Consider the following 18709-nt stretch of genomic DNA (forward strand, 5'->3'; position numbering starts at 1 on the left):
AAGAAGCCTACGAGACAAAATCTGATAACTCGTAATTTGCGTAAAAAGAAAATGCAAAGGAGTAAAACTGAGCTAATTTAAGGAACGGCAGATAATGAAATTTAAATCTCTGCCGGTTTTCATCTCGCTACTGTCAAATTTTCTCTCACCGAGCGAGATGAGATTCGCCTTCATGTCATTGCCAGAGATTCAAATAGCAACGAAACGAGACACCTCTAAACATGGCAGCCCTAGCAATGTAGCCTGTCAGGATTAAAATAAAAAGTGTCTACAAACACTTCGAAGCGCATGCAATCTAATTTGCTTTCGTAATTTCTCGAAAAAAAGAAACAGATTTAGATATTTATCGAAATGTACTATATTTTTTTACACATGTGTAAATAATGAGTTTGAATTATCTAAAGATGAAAATAAGAAAATGTTGTTCGTTTGAATTAAGATAAAGATGAAATATAAATATAAATATAAATATATATATAAATATAAATATATATATATATATATATATATATATATAATAACTAAATAAATAATAAATAATAATAATTCTTTATTACTTGTTATATTTTTGTTAAATATCGACGATATAGATTTACTAAAAAAAAGTATATAAATTTTATAATCTTATAATTTGACGAAAAGTTTATATATTTTAAAAAATAAGTTATGATTTTTTTAAAGAATAATTTTAAAAACAATTTATAAATATATGAAACTATTAGTAAAACACATTTATATTCCGAAATAATCTATACGCAATTATCAACGAAAATATAAATTTATAAGTAGAAATAAAATTCAATAAATAATACTATTAATAATGATCTATGAATAATACTATTTCTTAAATTTCTTATAGATATAATCGTAACTAGTGCTATATTTTCGAAACAGTTTGACCAAAAACAATTTAAAAATTTTTCTATTAAATTTTCATAACAAAAATTTAAAAAAATGCGTGTGTATGTGTGTGTATGCGATTGTATATATAGATCTGTGTGTGTGTATGACATAGCATAGTAAAACCGATTAAGAGATAATCTGTACATGGAAAAATTGGATATGACACCCAGCTATGCCACATACAATCACAGAATTCTATCTCTTCCTATTTTAAAACTGCTATTAAATTTTTGAAAAATTTATATGATCTAAATTATTAAATAAGTTAAAAATCTTAATATATAAACTTATAATATATGTAATACGATAATATAACATGGAAAACAGTTCAAATTTTGTTCAATTTTTCAAGATATCACATTTTTAAAATTATTTATGCAAATTTTTTGTTTATATTCTTCTGAAAATAATTCGATATCTAAAATTCGAAATATTTCAAACGTTACTTTTTCTCCCACGCAATACTTTTTCCCCCACAATCTACAATCTCATTTATCCTTCTACTTTTATTAGTTAAATACATTGTCTGGACTTGAATTCACCTGGATTAGTGTATATCAAGACTAAAACATCAAGGTCGACAAGGCAGTCGATTTCGAAAACGACTTGGCACGCTCTTGGAAAGCAGTTATTTAGTACGGATACGAGGCAGCGGTGGTCTAACCAGTTTGTTTGTCAGACCCAGGCCTGGCCAATTCTCAAGGGACTGATTTCTCGGTGGCAAAGGTGGTTTTCCGGATCTCACTGTGACCACATCGAATATTGTATTCGCATTACTGTGCTCGTAAAGTCGATACTATAAGACCATTCGCGTAATGGGAAAGGTGGGTATTGTTCTTAAGATACAAATAAAAATTATTCTTTTACAGGATACCTGAAATACGTTGAGACTAAAAAAATTATTTCAGATATATTGTAGATACATAAGTAAAATTTGTATTTTATGCAGCATTAAAATTAAAACATGGGATATTTATTTATGTAGATAAATAATAATGTAGATAAATACATACTATTCCTTATGTTTTAAGTTTAATTAATAATTGTCAGAAACGTGTAATATTTAAAATTTCATATACAAATTTTAATACTACTTTTGCGGGAATACATTTTTTAATATATTAATTCCGTGTTTACTTAGCCACTAAAACGAGATAATAACTCTATTATATCATATTGTACTAGATATTAAAAAGTCTCTTTTGATGTATACTGAGGCACACAGGAGGGCTTTTATCTACCTAGTAATAGAATTTCGTTAATTCTATTAAGTTAATTTGAGAGAGAGAGAGGGAAAGAGAGAGCTATAGCTATGGATAGAAAGTCGTTTTGCATAGTAAAGCAAAATGTATGCTGCTGCATATATATATGTATATATACATATCATTTTAATAAATAACTTTTGAAGAATATAGAAAGTTAAAATCGTTGTAGAAAATGATAAAAACAGAAATTTAATATACATCATCGTTCGACAAGTTCATTCAATAACTATAAAATTATTGTGCTTTATAAGCAAATTAAATTTTTTAATTAAATTTTTAAATTATATAATTAAATAATTTTTCCATGTATTTTACATTTAATAAAACTCATTTAATTTAAATAGTAGATATCCATAAAAATATAATTTTATATAAGTTTATAATCACATTCGGTGTAAATAAATATTATAAATTTAAATGTTAAATACAAAAGAATTTAATAATATAATTAAAGTATTAGAGAATAATTGCAAGATATGCATTTCAAATAGTTATCTACTTTATTACTTATTGTTAAAAGAATGTTATCAATTCAAATATTAAAAAAATATATGAAAAGATTTGATTATTTAATTATATAAATATATAATTAAAATCTTTTTCCGTATATTTAATATTTAAATTAATGAAAATCTACGTTAAATATAATAGACATCTATAGTAAAAATTATCATATATAATAATATGCATGTCTTGGAATTTTTCTACATTTGTTTACTCTATTATGATGATTATTATTTTTAGCTTTCCGCTATAATTGCAAGCATTATTGCTAATTATAATTACTTAATTATTTCTAGGAAACGTAAACAGAGATTTAAATGCGTAGAAGAGAGAGTGTTCTTGTTTGAGATAATGGGATATATTGCTAGAAAACATTCACAAAATACTTATAATGGATAATCATAAGAGCGAAAGATTATACGCGTATTATATTCTATAAATTTAAATTATTAAGAGGAAAAACAAAGTTTAAGTGATTAAATAAATCTTGTTATAGGATTTTCATAAAGCCATTAGTTAAAATTAACTGAAGTTTAAATAATTCTTTTCCTTTTGCTAGTTAATTTTCGGAAAGAGAAAAAATAGATTAAATTTTAAGTTAATTTTAACTATATAATATTTACGAAAACAAGCGATAAATATCTTACTCCAACATAATAACATAATGTTCAATATCTCCTTTATTAAAATTTTTTAAACTAAATTATAAAAATAATTAAACTATAAAACATGCGCGAATTTATTTATATGACTTCAGGCAACGTAGATTTAGAGAAATCTTCGTTTGGGTCTATCATATTTAATTTAAAAAAATATATTAACTTAAATATACGGAAAAAAACTTTTAATTACTTATATAATTAAATAATTATAAGTTTAATTCTTGCAGAAATATACTTACATGCATATTGATATTTTATTTTATTTGAAGTATGAATTCAAGTAATTTTTATATATAAACGTTTATTATTTAGCTTGAAGGAATTTATTAATTCTCAAACCTTACAAAAATATACGGAAAGATTTATATAATAATTATATAATTATATAATTAAGTCTACACAATTAAATAATTAAATCTTTCCATATTTTTTATTAACGTTCGAGTTGACAAAAATTCCTTTACGTTAAATAATAAACATTTATATAGATGAAAATTATCTGAAAATTATCTAAAGTGAAGTAGGATACATCGAGATTACACGTAGCGAATTCAAGAAATCGCGCAATTTCGGAAACGGTACCATCGACATTTTACAGCCTTAATCCGCGATGGAAAATATTTCATCACGTAGCCCTAGCTATATCAAACGCAAGGTACGACGAAATGGCCGGTAGATTAAACGAGGACGCTTTTTGGCTTTGTGCTGTACGACAGCAGCGGCGATTTGCGCCGCGGAAATAAATCTGTTTCAGTCGCGCCAGCTGCGACCGGCTACTTTATATCGGCCGCAATCGCTGCTTTTTCGAACCGAGAGAAACAATCGACAAGTTTCCATCATCGAAATGGCAGATGATGCTTCACGATGAAGTTATAGATTTGGCGCGCGCGGCGCCTGCCGGCGTCGTTTCAATTTTCCTTACATTTTAATCGATCTATTTCGCATTCTTATCGCATTCTATCTTTTTCATTGTCCATTTATTGCGTATTTTATAATACGAAAGTTGAAAAAGTCATAAAAGATAAGAAATGGTTATCTAAATTATCGATTTTATCGCGAGCTTGAGAAAGAATCAAACCTTCCCCGAGCTCCTCCGAGACGAATTTAAAATTTGTACGCTCTCTTACCTTTTTCTTCGAAAAAGTAGTCGAATGTAAAGTGGAAATACGTTGATCTTTCAGTTCCAATCGATAGCACACATCTCGATCTACGGCAACGTATACAGCATCCTTTTTTTATCTCGACTATAAAATCTTCCTCTTCGCTTTTATGGATATATCGTTACTACCGGGGCAGGTGTACCAACTTTGCAAAATCGATTTCTACTCAAAGTCTGAAACTAGAACCCAGAGAGGAAACTCGACTGAAGGAAATACTTCAGCTAGGATGACCAATCCCATCGACCGAAATTCCCTAGCTCTCCTTCGGCCTACGCTCGACAGAGGTCGCCGCTGTAAAAGACTAGAACAAGGATAGCAGGAGGCGCGTACAGTGCAATACGTACATCCGGGACAACATAACCTCGAAGCGGAGACAGATAACCCGCTATCTACGGATGAACTGTCAATTCCGGTGTGCTGAGGGGCGTGTTTTGCGACCGTGAGGAGAGACCGGGGAAATTCGTGTAGACTGACCAGAGTCCGCGAATTTCCGTGAGTGCTGTCCGATATATACGAGTGCCCGGACGCCGGAATTCTCGCTTGGTAACATCAGCGGCCGCGCCCGTCTCAAGTTTGTCTCAGGTGTCCTGATTCATTGCCGCTATCCTTGAACATCCTCGTTGTTTGATTCCCTGATTTCTTTCATTTACGCGTCAGACGTCCCGAGGCGTCTTTTTCGCAAGTAGCGAGCACGAAATGACGGAGATCTATAACTTCGGTGTCGATGCCATCAGTTGTCATGCGTGGAACAGGGATAGAACAGGTACGGAGATCCGGCTTTCATGTCTGATATTATTATTAGATATTGAATATCTAGTTGCGGGAGGCCGTAATCGATTTTCATTTTCGCAGAAGTTGCCATATGCCCGAATAACAATGAGATCCAGGTGCACAGACGCACGTCATCCGGGTGGAAGCTGCTGAAAACCATGGAGGAACATGACATGGCTGTCATGGGAATTGACTGGTCGCCAAAGACCAATCGCATAGTCACCTGTTCTGCGGACAAAAACGCTTATGTGTGGACTCAAAAAGAAGATGGCAAGTGGGATCCCGCGTGGGTCCTTCTACGAATAAATCGAGCCGCTACTTGCGTAAAATGGTCTCCTCTAGGTATATATTTGTAGAATTTATGTTTGAATTTATATACCTTTATTTTATTTCCATATAATGATCGTCTTTACAGAAAATAAATTTGCTGTTGGTTCCGGGGGACGAGTTATAGCTATTTGTTACTTTGCGTCAGAGAATAACTGGTGGTTATGTAAACATATAAAGCGTCCATTAAGGTCTACGGTGACTACCGTTGACTGGCATCCAGATAACAAGGTTCTGGTTGCTGGATCTACGGACTATAAAGTCCGTGTCTTCAGTGCATTTATCAGTGATATAGACGATGCCCCAGGCACTACTCCTTGGGGCCAGAGTAATACCTTAGGAACTTTATTGGCCGAGTTCCCTAATACACCCAATGGAGGTAAAATTCTTTTTATTATTTATTATTGAAAAATACAAATATAGAAGTTATTTAGAAAAATTGAACTTTATATGATTATTACTTTTATGTATTTAGGTGGCTGGATACATTCAGTAGCATTCAGTCCATGTGGCAATAAAATCTGTTGGGTGGCGCACAACTCGTCTATATGTGTCGCCGATGCTACTAAAGGAAACGCAGTTATGAGGCTGTACACAGAACATTTACCGTTTTTAAGTTGCGTTTGGATAGGATCTAATAACATTGTTGCCGCGGTAAACAATGTAACTCTTTAAATTATACGATAAATGTTCGCTATACTAACTACGAACCTCTACTCACATAGGGGCATAGCTGTATGCCGATGTTATATTCTATAGACGACAATGGACAAATATATTTTGCGTCAAAGTTGGATAACACACAGAAAAAGGAGATTGCTGGATTGTCTGCCATGCGAAAGTTCCAATCGTTAGATCGGCAAGCGAGGAATGAAACGAACGATAACGCTTTAGATAGCGTGCACCAAAATACAATCAATTGCATTCGCCGGGTATCCGATCATGAATTTAGCACAAGCAGTTTAGACGGACAACTTGTAGTTTGGGACTTGAAGGTAATTTGTGTCTTATGCGTTATTTTATTATTAATAATTATGATATATTCTAATCTATCCTTTTTTTCTTTATTAAGCTTTTAGAGAATTCCATTGCTGGTCTCAAGATAGTGTAAACATGAAACTTTTTTTACATTGCAAAGATCAGAGATATTACATCCAATACAACGATGTATAAATGTTAAAATGAATACTATACAATTTCTCATTAATCACCTCATTAAATTTTCCACATCGCGACCTACCTCCTTAGAACGAACTTCTATCCTTTGTAAAATATAGGTGCAATAATGTATATTCAATAATGTATTCTTACAAAAAGATAACATTAGCTACTGACGTCGTTCGCGGACGTCATCGATAAATACAAGGTGTCCCGAAAACCTGAATCCAATTTGCGAAGACGAGAATCTCGTATAATATAGTATTTTCTAGTTTTAAATTTTATGTTAATATCATTAATGTTAGTATTTCTTTCTTTGTTAAAAATATATCTCTTGATAGTTTATTTGTTCATTTCAAAGCCCAATTGCAATTTTTAAATCATCGAATATGGAAGAAGTGGCTCGAAGGGTAAAACAAGTTGTCGCGACCAGCTGCGCAACTCTGTCGGACGGTTCATCGGTTGGCAGGCATATGCGGCTGACACGCGCCTGGTAGACCCCCGGCAGAGGTGGGGAAAAGGCAACCGGACAAGATCAGTAACGCGAATATCGATTCAGTCTCGCGCAAACCACCCCCATGTGTTGCCAGCAGCGCGCCTGTACTTTGCTTTGCTGCCATGCCCGTTGTAATAAACAGAAACGCATGACGACGCGAATATTGTCAATACAAAGTGGCCCGTCGTCGTTGCTGAAAACACGCTAGGAACGGACGAAGTTTACCAGATTTCTATCGTCATTACCGTTGACAACGCTAACTGTGCGCCGCATATATTTCGTAAGTGTAAGATTATGTCGCGTTGATCGTGATTATTGATTTTAAAAGTGACGCGTGTTTGTTTTTCTTATTTTTTTTTAAGATCCGAAGTGAGAGTTATTACGCGCTAAGGAAGAGGAGCAAGTGCGCGTTCTCATCATCCCCTTATCGTGCGACCACCATCATCATCCCCTTGCGAGCGCGTAGTGCGAACAGGAAGCGCCGCCGCCGCCGCCGGCGCGCGACGTTATTATTCACAAAGAAAGCTCGTCTTCTGTATACGTCCATCACTGTCAAACCGTCAAATATGATGCGACCTCGTCATTCGCAAACCGAGCTGTATTATTCTTGACTACGAATCACGGGCGCCGAGGAACAAGTGCGAGACGGGACGAGAGCTGACGAGTACCCCATCGAGATATGTCTTCGATATCAGCGCAGGGTGTCGTCGAGCGTGCCAGCGCCGAACTGACCAAGCGGATTAACGGCCTGGGATTGAGAGCATCGAAGCATCATGGTCGGTGGTGAAGACGTCATATTTTCGCCGTATTCCTTTTCCATCCTTGTGCTTTGTTATCGTCATCTTTGTGTACCTGCTACTTCTACAGCTCCCCTATTATACGTTACCCACCACTTCCTCTCGCTTGTAGTGGCGTGCGTCATATAGATTCCGTGTTGAATTCGCATCAGCTTTGATTTTTTTCCACGCTATCGAGAGCAGAGACGAGAAGAAAGACTGCATGCTTCGGATCGGTGTCAAGTTTATCTTCCGCTTGGACGGTGATGAAAAATAAAGACGAGCGGCAAAGGGTTGCTAAGGGTCGTCCCTGCGATTTTTCTCACTTAGTGCGTTCCGGATCGAACGATGTTAAGCCCTTCGGTTCAATCCTATTGTTGCGTAATCGCGATAAAGGATTGATTTCTTTGTGACAACCCGTCTTTCTCTCTCCCTTTTGTTCTTCTCCCTGTTATTTTCTTTTTATTTATCCAGCAGCGTCAACAATATACGACGCGTTCATTACGAGCGCGGGGATAAATCTCGTGCTATTTACACGCGATATTTTTTTTCCGTAATTTATTAAGCGATACCGTTACGTGACTTTCGTCGTCGCAATTTTAACTGCAATGGAATCGATACGTACACGTTCTCGTGCACGCGAAAATAGTAGCTCAAACATAACGAGACGTATACTTATTCAGCCGTTTAGCGTCGCGTTTTGCAGCAATCGCGACCGCCTGATTCATTAGAGTGATAAGATAATTGCGTCTAAGTAGTTATGATTTGAGGACCAAACATTGGATCCAACTTCGAAATATTAAATATGTTGATATTCGCATTGCGACTGATCGTCACATTCGATAGTTTAAAGATGCATCGTCTTTGGCTCGACCGGGTTTACATTCAGATACGCAAATAGGCAATCTTCGTGATTGGATAGATGCCAGTCCCGGGTCGGCAAAACCATGATTAGTCTGACCAGAGACAGATTTGATTCTGAGCAAAAAAAGGCATAAACCTAGCATCTCTCTTTTGCCTGTAAATATACGCATATAATAAGATTTAATACACGCTGATATAAAAAAGAGAGAGAAAGGAAAACTAAATTATTAACCATTTGATTTGATCTTTGATTAAATTGATAGATTATAGAATTACATATATCGTTTTTCATCGATCGAAGAATTAAATACAGAATACAAATACATACAAAAGAAAATCTTATTACGATATAATCTCGCTTACATTGGTCTTTATTAAATTTACGATTACTTGATTTTTTTATCATGACTCAAGATAAAACTATAGACTAGATGAGACTATATCTCAAATGCAGTTACTAAAAATAAAAACAATTTGTAAGATATATTACAAACAGGAAATAGCGGTGCACCACGAGCCAAATAGGACGTACAGCTAGGAAATAAAACAAGAGCACTCAGGGGAGTCTTAAGTCATCTTAAATTTTCCTTTAATGAAAAATTATAATATATTTATGCTCATAGTATCAATTTAAAAACTGTCGAGAAATTCTTTTTGAAGAAACTCGGTTATTTAAACATTTTAAATTGCTCTTGATTTGCATCTTGTTCAAGATATATAATATTCCAATCGTCTATAATGCAATTTCCATAAATCTTTCTTCTCACAAATTCCCTTGACCTTCATTTCTGCAAATCGTTTTCATGAAATTCTTAGTTTCATACATCCTTGAACAATTTTCATACATAGTTTTAAAATACTTTAATTCTTATGGTCAAATCTGCACATCTGATTTTGTTAACTGACGGATTAAAATCGATTTTAAATTTTCAGGAGGCGGAAAGACTAGCGTCATGGAACGCGTGACAAACGTCTTTTGCGGTGGAAGTGGCAGTGTCGCTTATATGAATTTACAGAGCGCGAATAATGCAAATGCGACGCCCGAAAAACCCAGCCGAAGTGTCGCGCAAACTATCAACAATGTACCGGCGGGCAACAACAAGGAACGGTTGAATAATGTCACTCCGAGCAGAGCCAGGATGATACCCAGGAACAGAATAAAAATGAGCGTACCGTTAGCCAGCGGAGGAACCGGTGGTTACGTACCACCAATTACGTGGGAGCAACTGATGCAGGATGACAATTTTCTCGGGCGGTTTTTTCTCTATTTCAACGCTACAGAGAGAAGGATTTTAGCTCAAGTACATGCCGGAAGCAATTTTTCATTCATAATGAATAATCAAAATATAAATAATAGAAGCAAACTTGCAATTTTATTGACAATGTGAATTTTTTTAGATATTTTTAATAATCTTTAATTAAAAAAATTTAATCTTAAAAAAAAAGAGATTTTACTTTCTATATTATTCTTCCATGTGATATATTGTTCCATAAGTATATGGCAGAAATGCATATCGTAAAAATGTAAATTCTAAAATTAAGATACATGACTCACATATAATTTCTTTATAATTGCGTTTGTATATCAAACTTCATTAATCTCAAGAGTTTGCTTTAGTTCGATCCTCTTTAAACTTTTATGTAGCTTGCCTCTTGATAATATATCTATTCTCCTAGAATAATTGTATTATACTTCCTAGAATTATGCATTATTCTCCTAGAATAATTGCATTATATCATTGTACGCAGGTTTGCACGAGATGGAGAGACATTCTGTACGCGAAACCGCGTCTTTGGACGGGTCTAGTGCCAGTAGTACGATGCCGTGAAGCTCGCGCTATGCAGCCGACCTCGCGTACCCGATTATATGCTTCCTTAGTAAGAAGAGGTTTTGACTCTTTGGTCCTCCTAGCTGCGACTGACGAAGATATTCCGGAATTAACGCGTGGTTTTCCGTTGGCACAACGATACGTGCACTCTTTATCATTACGATGTTGCGCGGTAACGGACCGAGGCCTTGAGGCTCTTTTGGATCACTTACAGGTAAATTTGTACACGTTTTCTATTTTCACTGTTTGCTATTTACTATATTTGTATTTGTATTGGCTCTAGATAAACTACAATAAGAAATTTCTATAATAAGAAATTTATCATAAATCTGCAATTTTACAATAATCACGGATTAAAATAAACGTATTAAAATAAGTACTTAAAATACTTAAATATTTAAATATAAGAATTTTTGAAAATAGTAATGAAATATGAAAGTAAATTAAAAAATATACAAAAACGAAGTTATAAAAATCCTTGTAAATATTAAATTTTTCAAGATTTAATGTTATTACAATATTATTAACTTTCTATTACTATAAATATTAAAATAATTTATTGCACTTATTGTTAAAATTATATAATTAGATTTTAAAAAATCATAAGAGAAAATCTTATGTAATATAAATTACTTTATTTGCATAGAATCCCATTTAAATGATGGATTTAGTTATGAGATTATATCGAATAAAACGACACAATTTTTTGTAATTATTTTTAGGCATTATACGAGCTTGAATTAACCGGCTGCAATGAAATAACGGAAGCTGGACTATGGGCATGTCTCACCCCTAGAATAGTATCATTGTCTTTATCGGATTGCATTAATGTGGCCGATGAAGCCGTCGGCGCTGTAGCTCAGCTATTACCAAGCCTCTACGAATTTTCTCTGCAAGCTTATCACGTTACTGATGCTGCGCTTGGTTACTTCAGTGCAAAACAAAGCAGCGCGCTCAGCATCTTGAAACTGCAATCCTGCTGGGAGCTCACAAATCACGGCGTAGTAAATATTGGTGAGAATCGTTATTTGTTCTTTTAATATTTCTCATTCAGATTTATTTTTTTCATTGAACATTGCAATATATTCGAGATATAGCAATGTTATATAATATCAGATAAAACTATTGCGGTAATATTATTGTTTTAACTTTACAAATTAAAAAAAAATTATTTTGATTTAAAATTCAATTAAAATCAAATGATGACACTTTACATTAAATTATAATTACGTAGATTATACGATTATTCTTGAAAATCGTGAGTTGTTTGCCAATTTTAAATTCTGACCGAGATTTTCGGTGAGGGATAAAAGTAAATGAGATGTACAATAGTGATAGACTGAAATTAAGACAGGTACATATGTGCTTGGAATTAAATTTAGAATTAAGGAACACAGCTTTATTTAGCTTTCATGTTGTAGTTCAGACTCGAATTATATGAGGTACGCGTGCGTATACTTTGCGGACAATGATCCGATACCATTATTTAAATAGAAAGTCGCAAAAGAAGATTATGAAATTTACAAAATTTTATATCTCAAGTATTTGCATTTTTCTGAACGTGAAATTTATATTAATTACATTTATAAAATAATTAAAATAAAAATGTAATAAATAATAATAAATTTCAACATAAAATTGTAACTATGCTTTATAACTTTTATTCTAAAGAATATAGAAATACTTTTATTCTAAAGAATAAAGATAATAATAAGAAGTGTCGTATATATCGTATATGTATATCATTAAAAAATTTTTTATACATAATTTTAAAATCTTCCCTTGCAAATGTAATTTTTTTAAAAATATTAAATTAATATATTTGTCTTTGTTTTAGTACATTCCTTACCGAATCTGACTGTGCTGTCACTTTCTGGATGCAGCAAGGTGACAGATGACGGTGTCGAGTTAATCGCGGAAAATTTGCCAAGACTTCGTTCCTTAGATCTGAGCTGGTGCTCAAGGATTACAGATGCAGCCTTAGAATATATTGCCTGTGATTTGAATAATTTAGAAGAACTCACATTAGATAGGTAAGAGAAAATTACTGAAATATAATTTTCAAAATATCACTTTTAGACAATTAATAGTTATTTAAATATAATAGTGATTTCTAAAAAAAAAATCACCATTTTATAAAATATATATTCATAAAATATGAAGAAATATTGCACCTCTTTTATTGCATAATATTCTGTCAAATCATACTTTATAGATATATAAATTTTCTTATATCTCTTATTCAAAAAATATTAATATTATCAAAATGAAGATAATCTTAAAAAAAATGTATAATTTTTGAAAAGCATCTTTTAAGAATATTTTAGTTATTTAGCAAGTATTTATCTAGACATTCTATTTAAAATCATGCATTACATAACTGACTGATTCACATATCACAAAGTGACAGAAAATTGCGTAGAGCTAGGTCCATAATTATCTTTAGCCAAGCGACTATTTACCATGGCAATAAATCTACGCGTCTTGTCTACTATTTTGTATTTCTGACATGTGCGGCGTAATTTATTTTGGTACTATTTGTGTGTCCTTTATATCTTATTTTTCATACTATTATATAGGTGTGTACACATCACAGATATTGGTGTGGGTTACATCTCTACAATGGTTTCGCTGAGCGCCTTGTTTTTAAGATGGTGTTCGCAACTTAGAGATTTCGGACTTCAACATTTATGCGTTATGAGATCTCTACAGGTGTTGTCAGTGGCAGGTAAAGTCACATATCTCTGAATATAGTTTTATACGTATATATAAGTTGCATACGAAAATTATGATATATATTGAATTATACAAATCTAATTATATTTGATTTATATATTTGACTTTATATAGGTTGCCCATTGCTTACAAGTAGTGGTTTATCCAGTCTGATACAGCTTCGGCATTTACACGAGTTAGAACTAACTAATTGTCCAGGAACATCGCGAGAATTATTTGATTACCTACGTGAACATCTACCGCGTTGCCTAATCATCGAATAAACGATGTTTAATGACGAATATAATATCCGCGAGAAAATAAGATTATTTATATGCGAATAGATGTATGTGTCAAACGAAAAGTATTAAGGAGAGTAGATTTTAATTGCGGGATTTCGCAGAAAGCAATATTTCGAACAAAAAAACAAAGACAGTATAATCGAAGGGAGCAGTATAGACAGATAAGAAGCAACTGACGTCCAGATAATATGAAAGAACAATATGTTTTTTCCTCGTAATGGTCTAAGAAAAAAAAAAAACACTAGCCCTCAAATGTGCAAAATATTAATGCATAGACATTTTTAATATACTAACGTTCCATGCACTTTTGTTCGTATTTTTTCATTCGGCCATGTAATCACACATTACAGGCATGTATGATTGCAATGTATGTCTAACATCAGTTAGACGAAGTAGAAAAGAGATTCTCATGCCTATGCATTGTAATGATCTTGTACAGAAGTGATTTTTCTCGATATTGTACATTAGAAGAGATTGATAATGCATCAAAAAGAAGAGATCAGTGAAATCCTTCTTTTTTACCTCCTAGTAGTGTAGAAAAAGCTCGAGTAAATGTATGGCAAGAGACTCAACAGTTAGGACTGTGATAAATTTATATTGTACGTAATTCTAATTGGTTCGCGTACATCTAAATGATTAAATCATCCGACATGCATACAAAAGTAAAGCAATTAAATAATTATTCGAGTATGTATCGATTATATATTTAATTGTTGCTCGATTGTTGCCTCCGCCGAATGCGTCCATTTACAAATGCGCATTGTCCCATTTTTTGCGATTATAGCTGCAACACATTACACATGTTGCTTGAAAGAAAGTATGTAGCAGATATTGATTATACAGAAGGTAACATTCCAAGCCATTTTACCCTGAGCAATTTATTCATGAATACATGATTCGTGTTATTCGTTTGATGATACATGTTGTAGACGAAGAATCGAGGTTCACTATTATTGCACCTACGATACACATCGTCATTCATACGTTACCTTTATATATAGATATATAAATATAAATATATCTCCCCTGTGCAATTAATGTTTTCTAAATTTAAGGTTTTTCGCTAGATATGTTCTTTGTGGTTTTTGACTATACATTGAGTATATATTAATGTAACATACATTGAGCATATATTAATGTAACATAATTAGACAAGATGTTTTGCATGTGTTTCAAGTGAATAATTTTAATAATTTATTACGTCGATATATGTAATTATACATATATACCCTTTATTAACATTATCAAATAAGTAGACTCTATTAATGTATTATAATTTATGATTAAACAAAGTGCATCATATTTATCAATTGAATCGAGCGCTACATGTTTGGATCATATATTAGGACAACAGCAATAACTTGCCAAAGAATACGTTTTAATTTCTCTAAAATGCAACTTCAAAATATATAGTGCAATATATATTGTGCAATCAGTATTTTTAAATTAAAGATTTTTCATTAGTTATATTCTTTGTCATTATCAAATAAGTATATATTATAAATGTAATTAGATGAGCTAATAAACAATCTTAAATTTAGAAAACATTTATTGCACAATATATATATCACACTGCATAGTATCTTTCATTAACAAAATCTAACTTTAAGATAATTTTTGTCAAAATACTGTATATTTTCTCACATTATAGTAATAATTCTAGCATTCAATTTTAAGATTTATTCTATTAAATTAAGTTACAATGTAGTAATCAAAATAGATGATCTCTCAAACAAACAATTTGATAAAATTGTGCGCAAATATAATTTCTATGTGTTGTCATATATTTAGCACATAACGCCTTTGTACATATTGTACAAATTATACTTGATAATTCTGTTATCAATCAAAACTGAACAGGTATATCTACACAGGTGAAGTTATATTGGAAAATTAAGCCACATTATGAAATGCCATTCACAAATGCAACATTAAATGATGATACAGAATAATGGAATATGCTGTAAAATAAAAATTTATTGACCAGAATTTATTATACTTTATACAATCATACCTTTTTGTTTTACTTTTATTTAGGATTCTCTCTAATGAGATGTATTATACATCTTTCCACCAGATAAGTAAACCCAAACCAGGTTCGTCAATCGATCCCTACCAAATATATTGAGATATTATTTAACTGCATGTTGATGAATATAATTTTAAAAATTTGTAAACATACATGTAAAATATATGGTGCAACATTATTGGTTTCCGGTATTTCGCTTACATCACGAGTATTAACTGTAGATGGTAAAGGTGTCTCTGCAAAAATCTCCTCTACTACCCTGAACCGTATAGCATCTCCTAAAATTAAATATCTTAATTTAATGATATATATTTAAACCAATATGTGCTAATTTTAATGTTGTGCTCATGCAAGATACATATATACCTGTTTCCATATATAAATTATGTTCCGTTCCATCTTCAGTCTTATATACCCAAAACCACATTTGTTGCGTTTGATTAAAATGTGATGGGTGTTGTAACTTGTGAGGTGGTATAATTATATCTTCAAAGAATCCTAATGTAACTGTAATAAAATATAAATATTAATAACAACAAAAAAACATATAATAAAAGACTGAATTAGATAATTATATCAGATTGTTACCATGTACACCTTCGGAACTAGAACTACGAACTTTTCCTATTAATATTTCTTCTATCCATGGACGAAACACGATAAATCGAAACGTCACTTTTGTATGGGAAGCTCCGTCTCCTGGAAAAATATATGATTCTTCGATCTTCGTAATATCATGCAACACAATGCAAAGACCTACATCCTTGTAAACCTGTGTAATGACAATATATAGAATAATTTTATCAGCGTTAATATGAATTTATCTTATAAAAGTATAATTTATAATATATACTTTATTAGAGAGTTTTCTGTTTAATTCATCAGCAACAACATCATTTAATTTGAATTTAAAGTTGCTCGGTAATACCCTGACGATGTCTTTTAATTCTGCAAGCACAAACATCTTTATTATTATTTACACGATAAAATACTAATAACACAATCAAATATAATTTTGATACAGAAATTTTTTTAGACACTTTTTACAGAGAGAAGAATGAGAGGTGTCATGGCCCGCTTTTAGGCACGGTCTTAGGGTGCGTTTTCACTTGACGTTGTGACGCTGGCTTTTAGCGTCATATCGCCGCAGCGTTGTAGCGTCAATGAAAACTGATTGACGCTAACGTCTGGCGTCAAAACGGAATAACCTTTCATCAAGTTGTTCTTAAAAGTAATAACGTGTCTAAGTTAACAGATCTTAATTTCATTTAAAAAATGTTATGTAATCAACGATACTACGAATGGCAAAGAGAATGCTTAAAAATAATAAAAAAGCGAGAGAAGAATAAAAAACGTCAAATGATTTGTATAGCAGTGATTCATGAGTTGGAAAAAATGAAGAAAAGACAATATACCAAAAAACGTTATTGGGTTGCACCGTTATTTAAAAATAGAAAAATGCATGGTTTTTACCATGCAATATTTCCTAATATTATTTTGGAAGGCAGCACATTTAGAAATTATTTTAGAATGACTGCTACACAGTTAGAAGAATTGCTACAAATAGTAGGACCTTCTTTGAGTAAACAGATAACTCCCTTTCGTGAGCCAATATCCGCTCCTGAACGTTTGTGTTTAACATTAAGGTATGTTGTTATTAATTATAATATTATTATATTATTACATTGAGTGCCATCGCTAATGACTGAGACAGATCTTTCTGTTGAAGCTCGACATTCAATATGTTAACAATCTGTTTATTATTACTTGCATTTTAAATATATTACATTTTACAGATATTTAGCTGCTGATGATTCTATGAAATCAATATCATATCAATATCTAATTGGTGTAACAACAGTTTCTAACATTATTAGCGATACATGTAATGTCATTTGGAATTGTATTCACGAGGAAGTCCTTCCATCTACTTTGAGTGAAGGAGATTGGTTACGCATAGCAGATGAATTTGAGGAAAAATGGAACTTTCCTCATTGCATAGGTGCTATTGATGGAAAGCATGTAGTAATACAAGTAAAATCAGTAAAATGATTATTTCCTAAATCTCATTATTAACATTATTTTTTAATTGATAACAATTTTTGTAATACTTTTTTTCAGTGTCCTAATAACGCAGGTTCTTCATATTATAATTACAAGAATTCTCACAGCATAGTACTTCTGGCAATATGTAATGCAAATTATATGTTTACTTTTGTGGACATTGGAGCATATGGTCGACGTAGTGATGGTGGCATTTTTCGATCTTCTTTAATGGGACAAAAATTTCATAATGAGGAAATGAATTTACCAGAACCACAAGCTATATTAGCTGATGAAATACCTCTACCATTCGTAATCGTGGGTGATGAAGCTTTTCCTTTATCAAAATATTTACTTCGACCGTATCCTGGAAGAGGAGGTTTAAGTCAAGAACGAAAAATCTACAACTATCGACTGAGTAGAGCAAGAAGAATGATCGAAAGTTCTTTTGGAATTTTATGTAGCCAATGGCGGATATTAAGGCGTCCCATTGACACTACAGTTGATACATGTATGAAAATTGTTCAGGCCATTATCTGTTTACACAATTGGCTGCGAATTAAAGATATTGATCATAACGAATATATACCATCCAATCTAATTGATCAAGACAATTCATACAGTTTTATATCTGATACTTTGAGCTCAGATATAACTGATGAAGGTGCTTTGCGAAATATAACTCAATGTGGTTCTAATTTAGGTTCACGTAAAGCCATGATGATAAAAGATACATTTTGTCACTATTTTAATAGCGAAGGAGCAGTTCCCTGGCAATTCGAGAACTGTTAAAATATTAAGAATAAAGAAATAAAATAATTAATAATGTCAATAAGTATTAATTGTGTAAATAAGTATTAATTGCGTAAATAGGTATTAATATATAAATAAATATTAAGTATAAG

The 18709-nt window shown here is 32.3% G+C and overlaps 3 protein-coding genes and 1 long non-coding RNA gene across 12 annotated transcripts in view; 2 read left to right on the top strand and 2 right to left on the bottom strand.

Annotated features, from left to right (window-relative positions):
• LOC145971109 (uncharacterized) overlaps positions 1-4646 on the bottom strand; it is a 204130-nt gene extending 199484 nt beyond the window's left edge. For 3 of the 6 annotated variants that reach the window (XR_014438765.1, XR_014438763.1, XR_014438764.1), the window contains exon 1: positions 4462-4635. This is a non-coding gene — a long non-coding RNA (uncharacterized LOC145971109). Of the gene's footprint in view, positions 1-4461 lie in introns of all 6 variants that reach the window. The other 3 variants (XR_014438762.1, XR_014438761.1, XR_014438766.1) reach the window with 3 other exon arrangements.
• A 164-nt stretch (positions 4647-4810) lies between these two features.
• On the top strand, positions 4811-7093 carry Arpc1 (Actin-related protein 2/3 complex, subunit 1A). The gene is made up of 6 exons (XM_083098415.1): positions 4811-5257; positions 5347-5607; positions 5681-5971; positions 6068-6246; positions 6318-6587; positions 6665-7093. The coding sequence occupies exons 1-6, from the start codon at positions 5191-5193 to the stop codon at positions 6701-6703; spliced, it is 1107 nt and encodes a 368-aa protein (XP_082954541.1). The 5' UTR covers positions 4811-5190; the 3' UTR covers positions 6704-7093.
• A 147-nt stretch (positions 7094-7240) lies between these two features.
• Positions 7241-15721, top strand: LOC145971104 (uncharacterized). The gene is made up of 8 exons (XM_083098414.1): positions 7241-7526; positions 7609-8022; positions 9820-10187; positions 10636-10929; positions 11438-11729; positions 12553-12748; positions 13295-13443; positions 13566-15721. Exons 2-8 carry the CDS (start codon positions 7926-7928, stop codon positions 13712-13714), a joined length of 1545 nt encoding a protein of 514 aa, XP_082954540.1. The 5' UTR covers positions 7241-7526; positions 7609-7925; the 3' UTR covers positions 13715-15721.
• Positions 12501-16899, bottom strand: Polr3h (RNA polymerase III subunit H). 4 transcript variants are annotated; one of them, XM_083098418.1, is made up of 7 exons: positions 16802-16899; positions 16615-16709; positions 16350-16533; positions 16128-16268; positions 15915-16039; positions 15747-15844; positions 12501-12709 (listed from the first exon to the last, which is right to left on the bottom strand). In XM_083098418.1, exons 1-6 carry the CDS (start codon positions 16830-16832, stop codon positions 15791-15793), a joined length of 630 nt encoding a protein of 209 aa, XP_082954544.1. In that variant the 5' UTR covers positions 16833-16899; the 3' UTR covers positions 12501-12709; positions 15747-15790. The 4 variants fall into 4 exon arrangements, with proteins under 4 accessions (XP_082954544.1, XP_082954545.1, XP_082954543.1 ...); XM_083098419.1 differs by lacking the exon at positions 12501-12709 and adding an exon at positions 14308-15693; XM_083098417.1 differs by lacking the exon at positions 12501-12709 and having other exon boundaries at positions 15690-15844.
• Between the last annotated feature and the right edge of the window lie 1810 nt (positions 16900-18709).

Source organism: Camponotus vicinus, unplaced genomic scaffold, assembly GCF_025532165.1.
Source record: "Camponotus vicinus isolate PSW18456_S1 unplaced genomic scaffold, iyCamVici1.0 SCAF_4, whole genome shotgun sequence".
Classification (NCBI taxonomy): domain Eukaryota; kingdom Metazoa; phylum Arthropoda; class Insecta; order Hymenoptera; family Formicidae; genus Camponotus; species Camponotus vicinus.

Bases quoted from the DNA above. Each gene is read 5' to 3' on its own strand.
- Arpc1 (XM_083098415.1), top strand. From the start codon at position 5,191: ATGACGGAGATCTATAACTTCGGTGTCGATGCCATCAGTTGTCATGCG. The intron at 5,258-5,346 runs GTACGGAGATCC...TCATTTTCGCAG, and splicing joins GTGGAACAGGGATAGAACAG to AAGTTGCCATATGCCCGAAT. The intron at 6,247-6,317 runs GTAAACAATGTA...CTACTCACATAG, and splicing joins CTAATAACATTGTTGCCGCG to GGGCATAGCTGTATGCCGAT.
- LOC145971104 (XM_083098414.1), top strand. From the start codon at position 7,926: ATGTCTTCGATATCAGCGCAGGGTGTCGTCGAGCGTGCCAGCGCCGAA. The intron at 8,023-9,819 runs GTCGGTGGTGAA...TTAAATTTTCAG, and splicing joins GAGAGCATCGAAGCATCATG to GAGGCGGAAAGACTAGCGTC. The intron at 11,730-12,552 runs GTGAGAATCGTT...TCTTTGTTTTAG, and splicing joins TCACGGCGTAGTAAATATTG to TACATTCCTTACCGAATCTG.
- Polr3h (XM_083098418.1), bottom strand. From the start codon at position 16,832: ATGACACCTCTCATTCTTCTCTCTGTAAAAA. The intron at 16,269-16,349 runs GTAACAATCTGA...ATTTTATTACAG, and splicing joins TAGTTCCGAAGGTGTACATG to TTACATTAGGATTCTTTGAA. The intron at 16,040-16,127 runs GTATATATGTAT...ATTTAATTTTAG, and splicing joins TAATTTATATATGGAAACAG to GAGATGCTATACGGTTCAGG.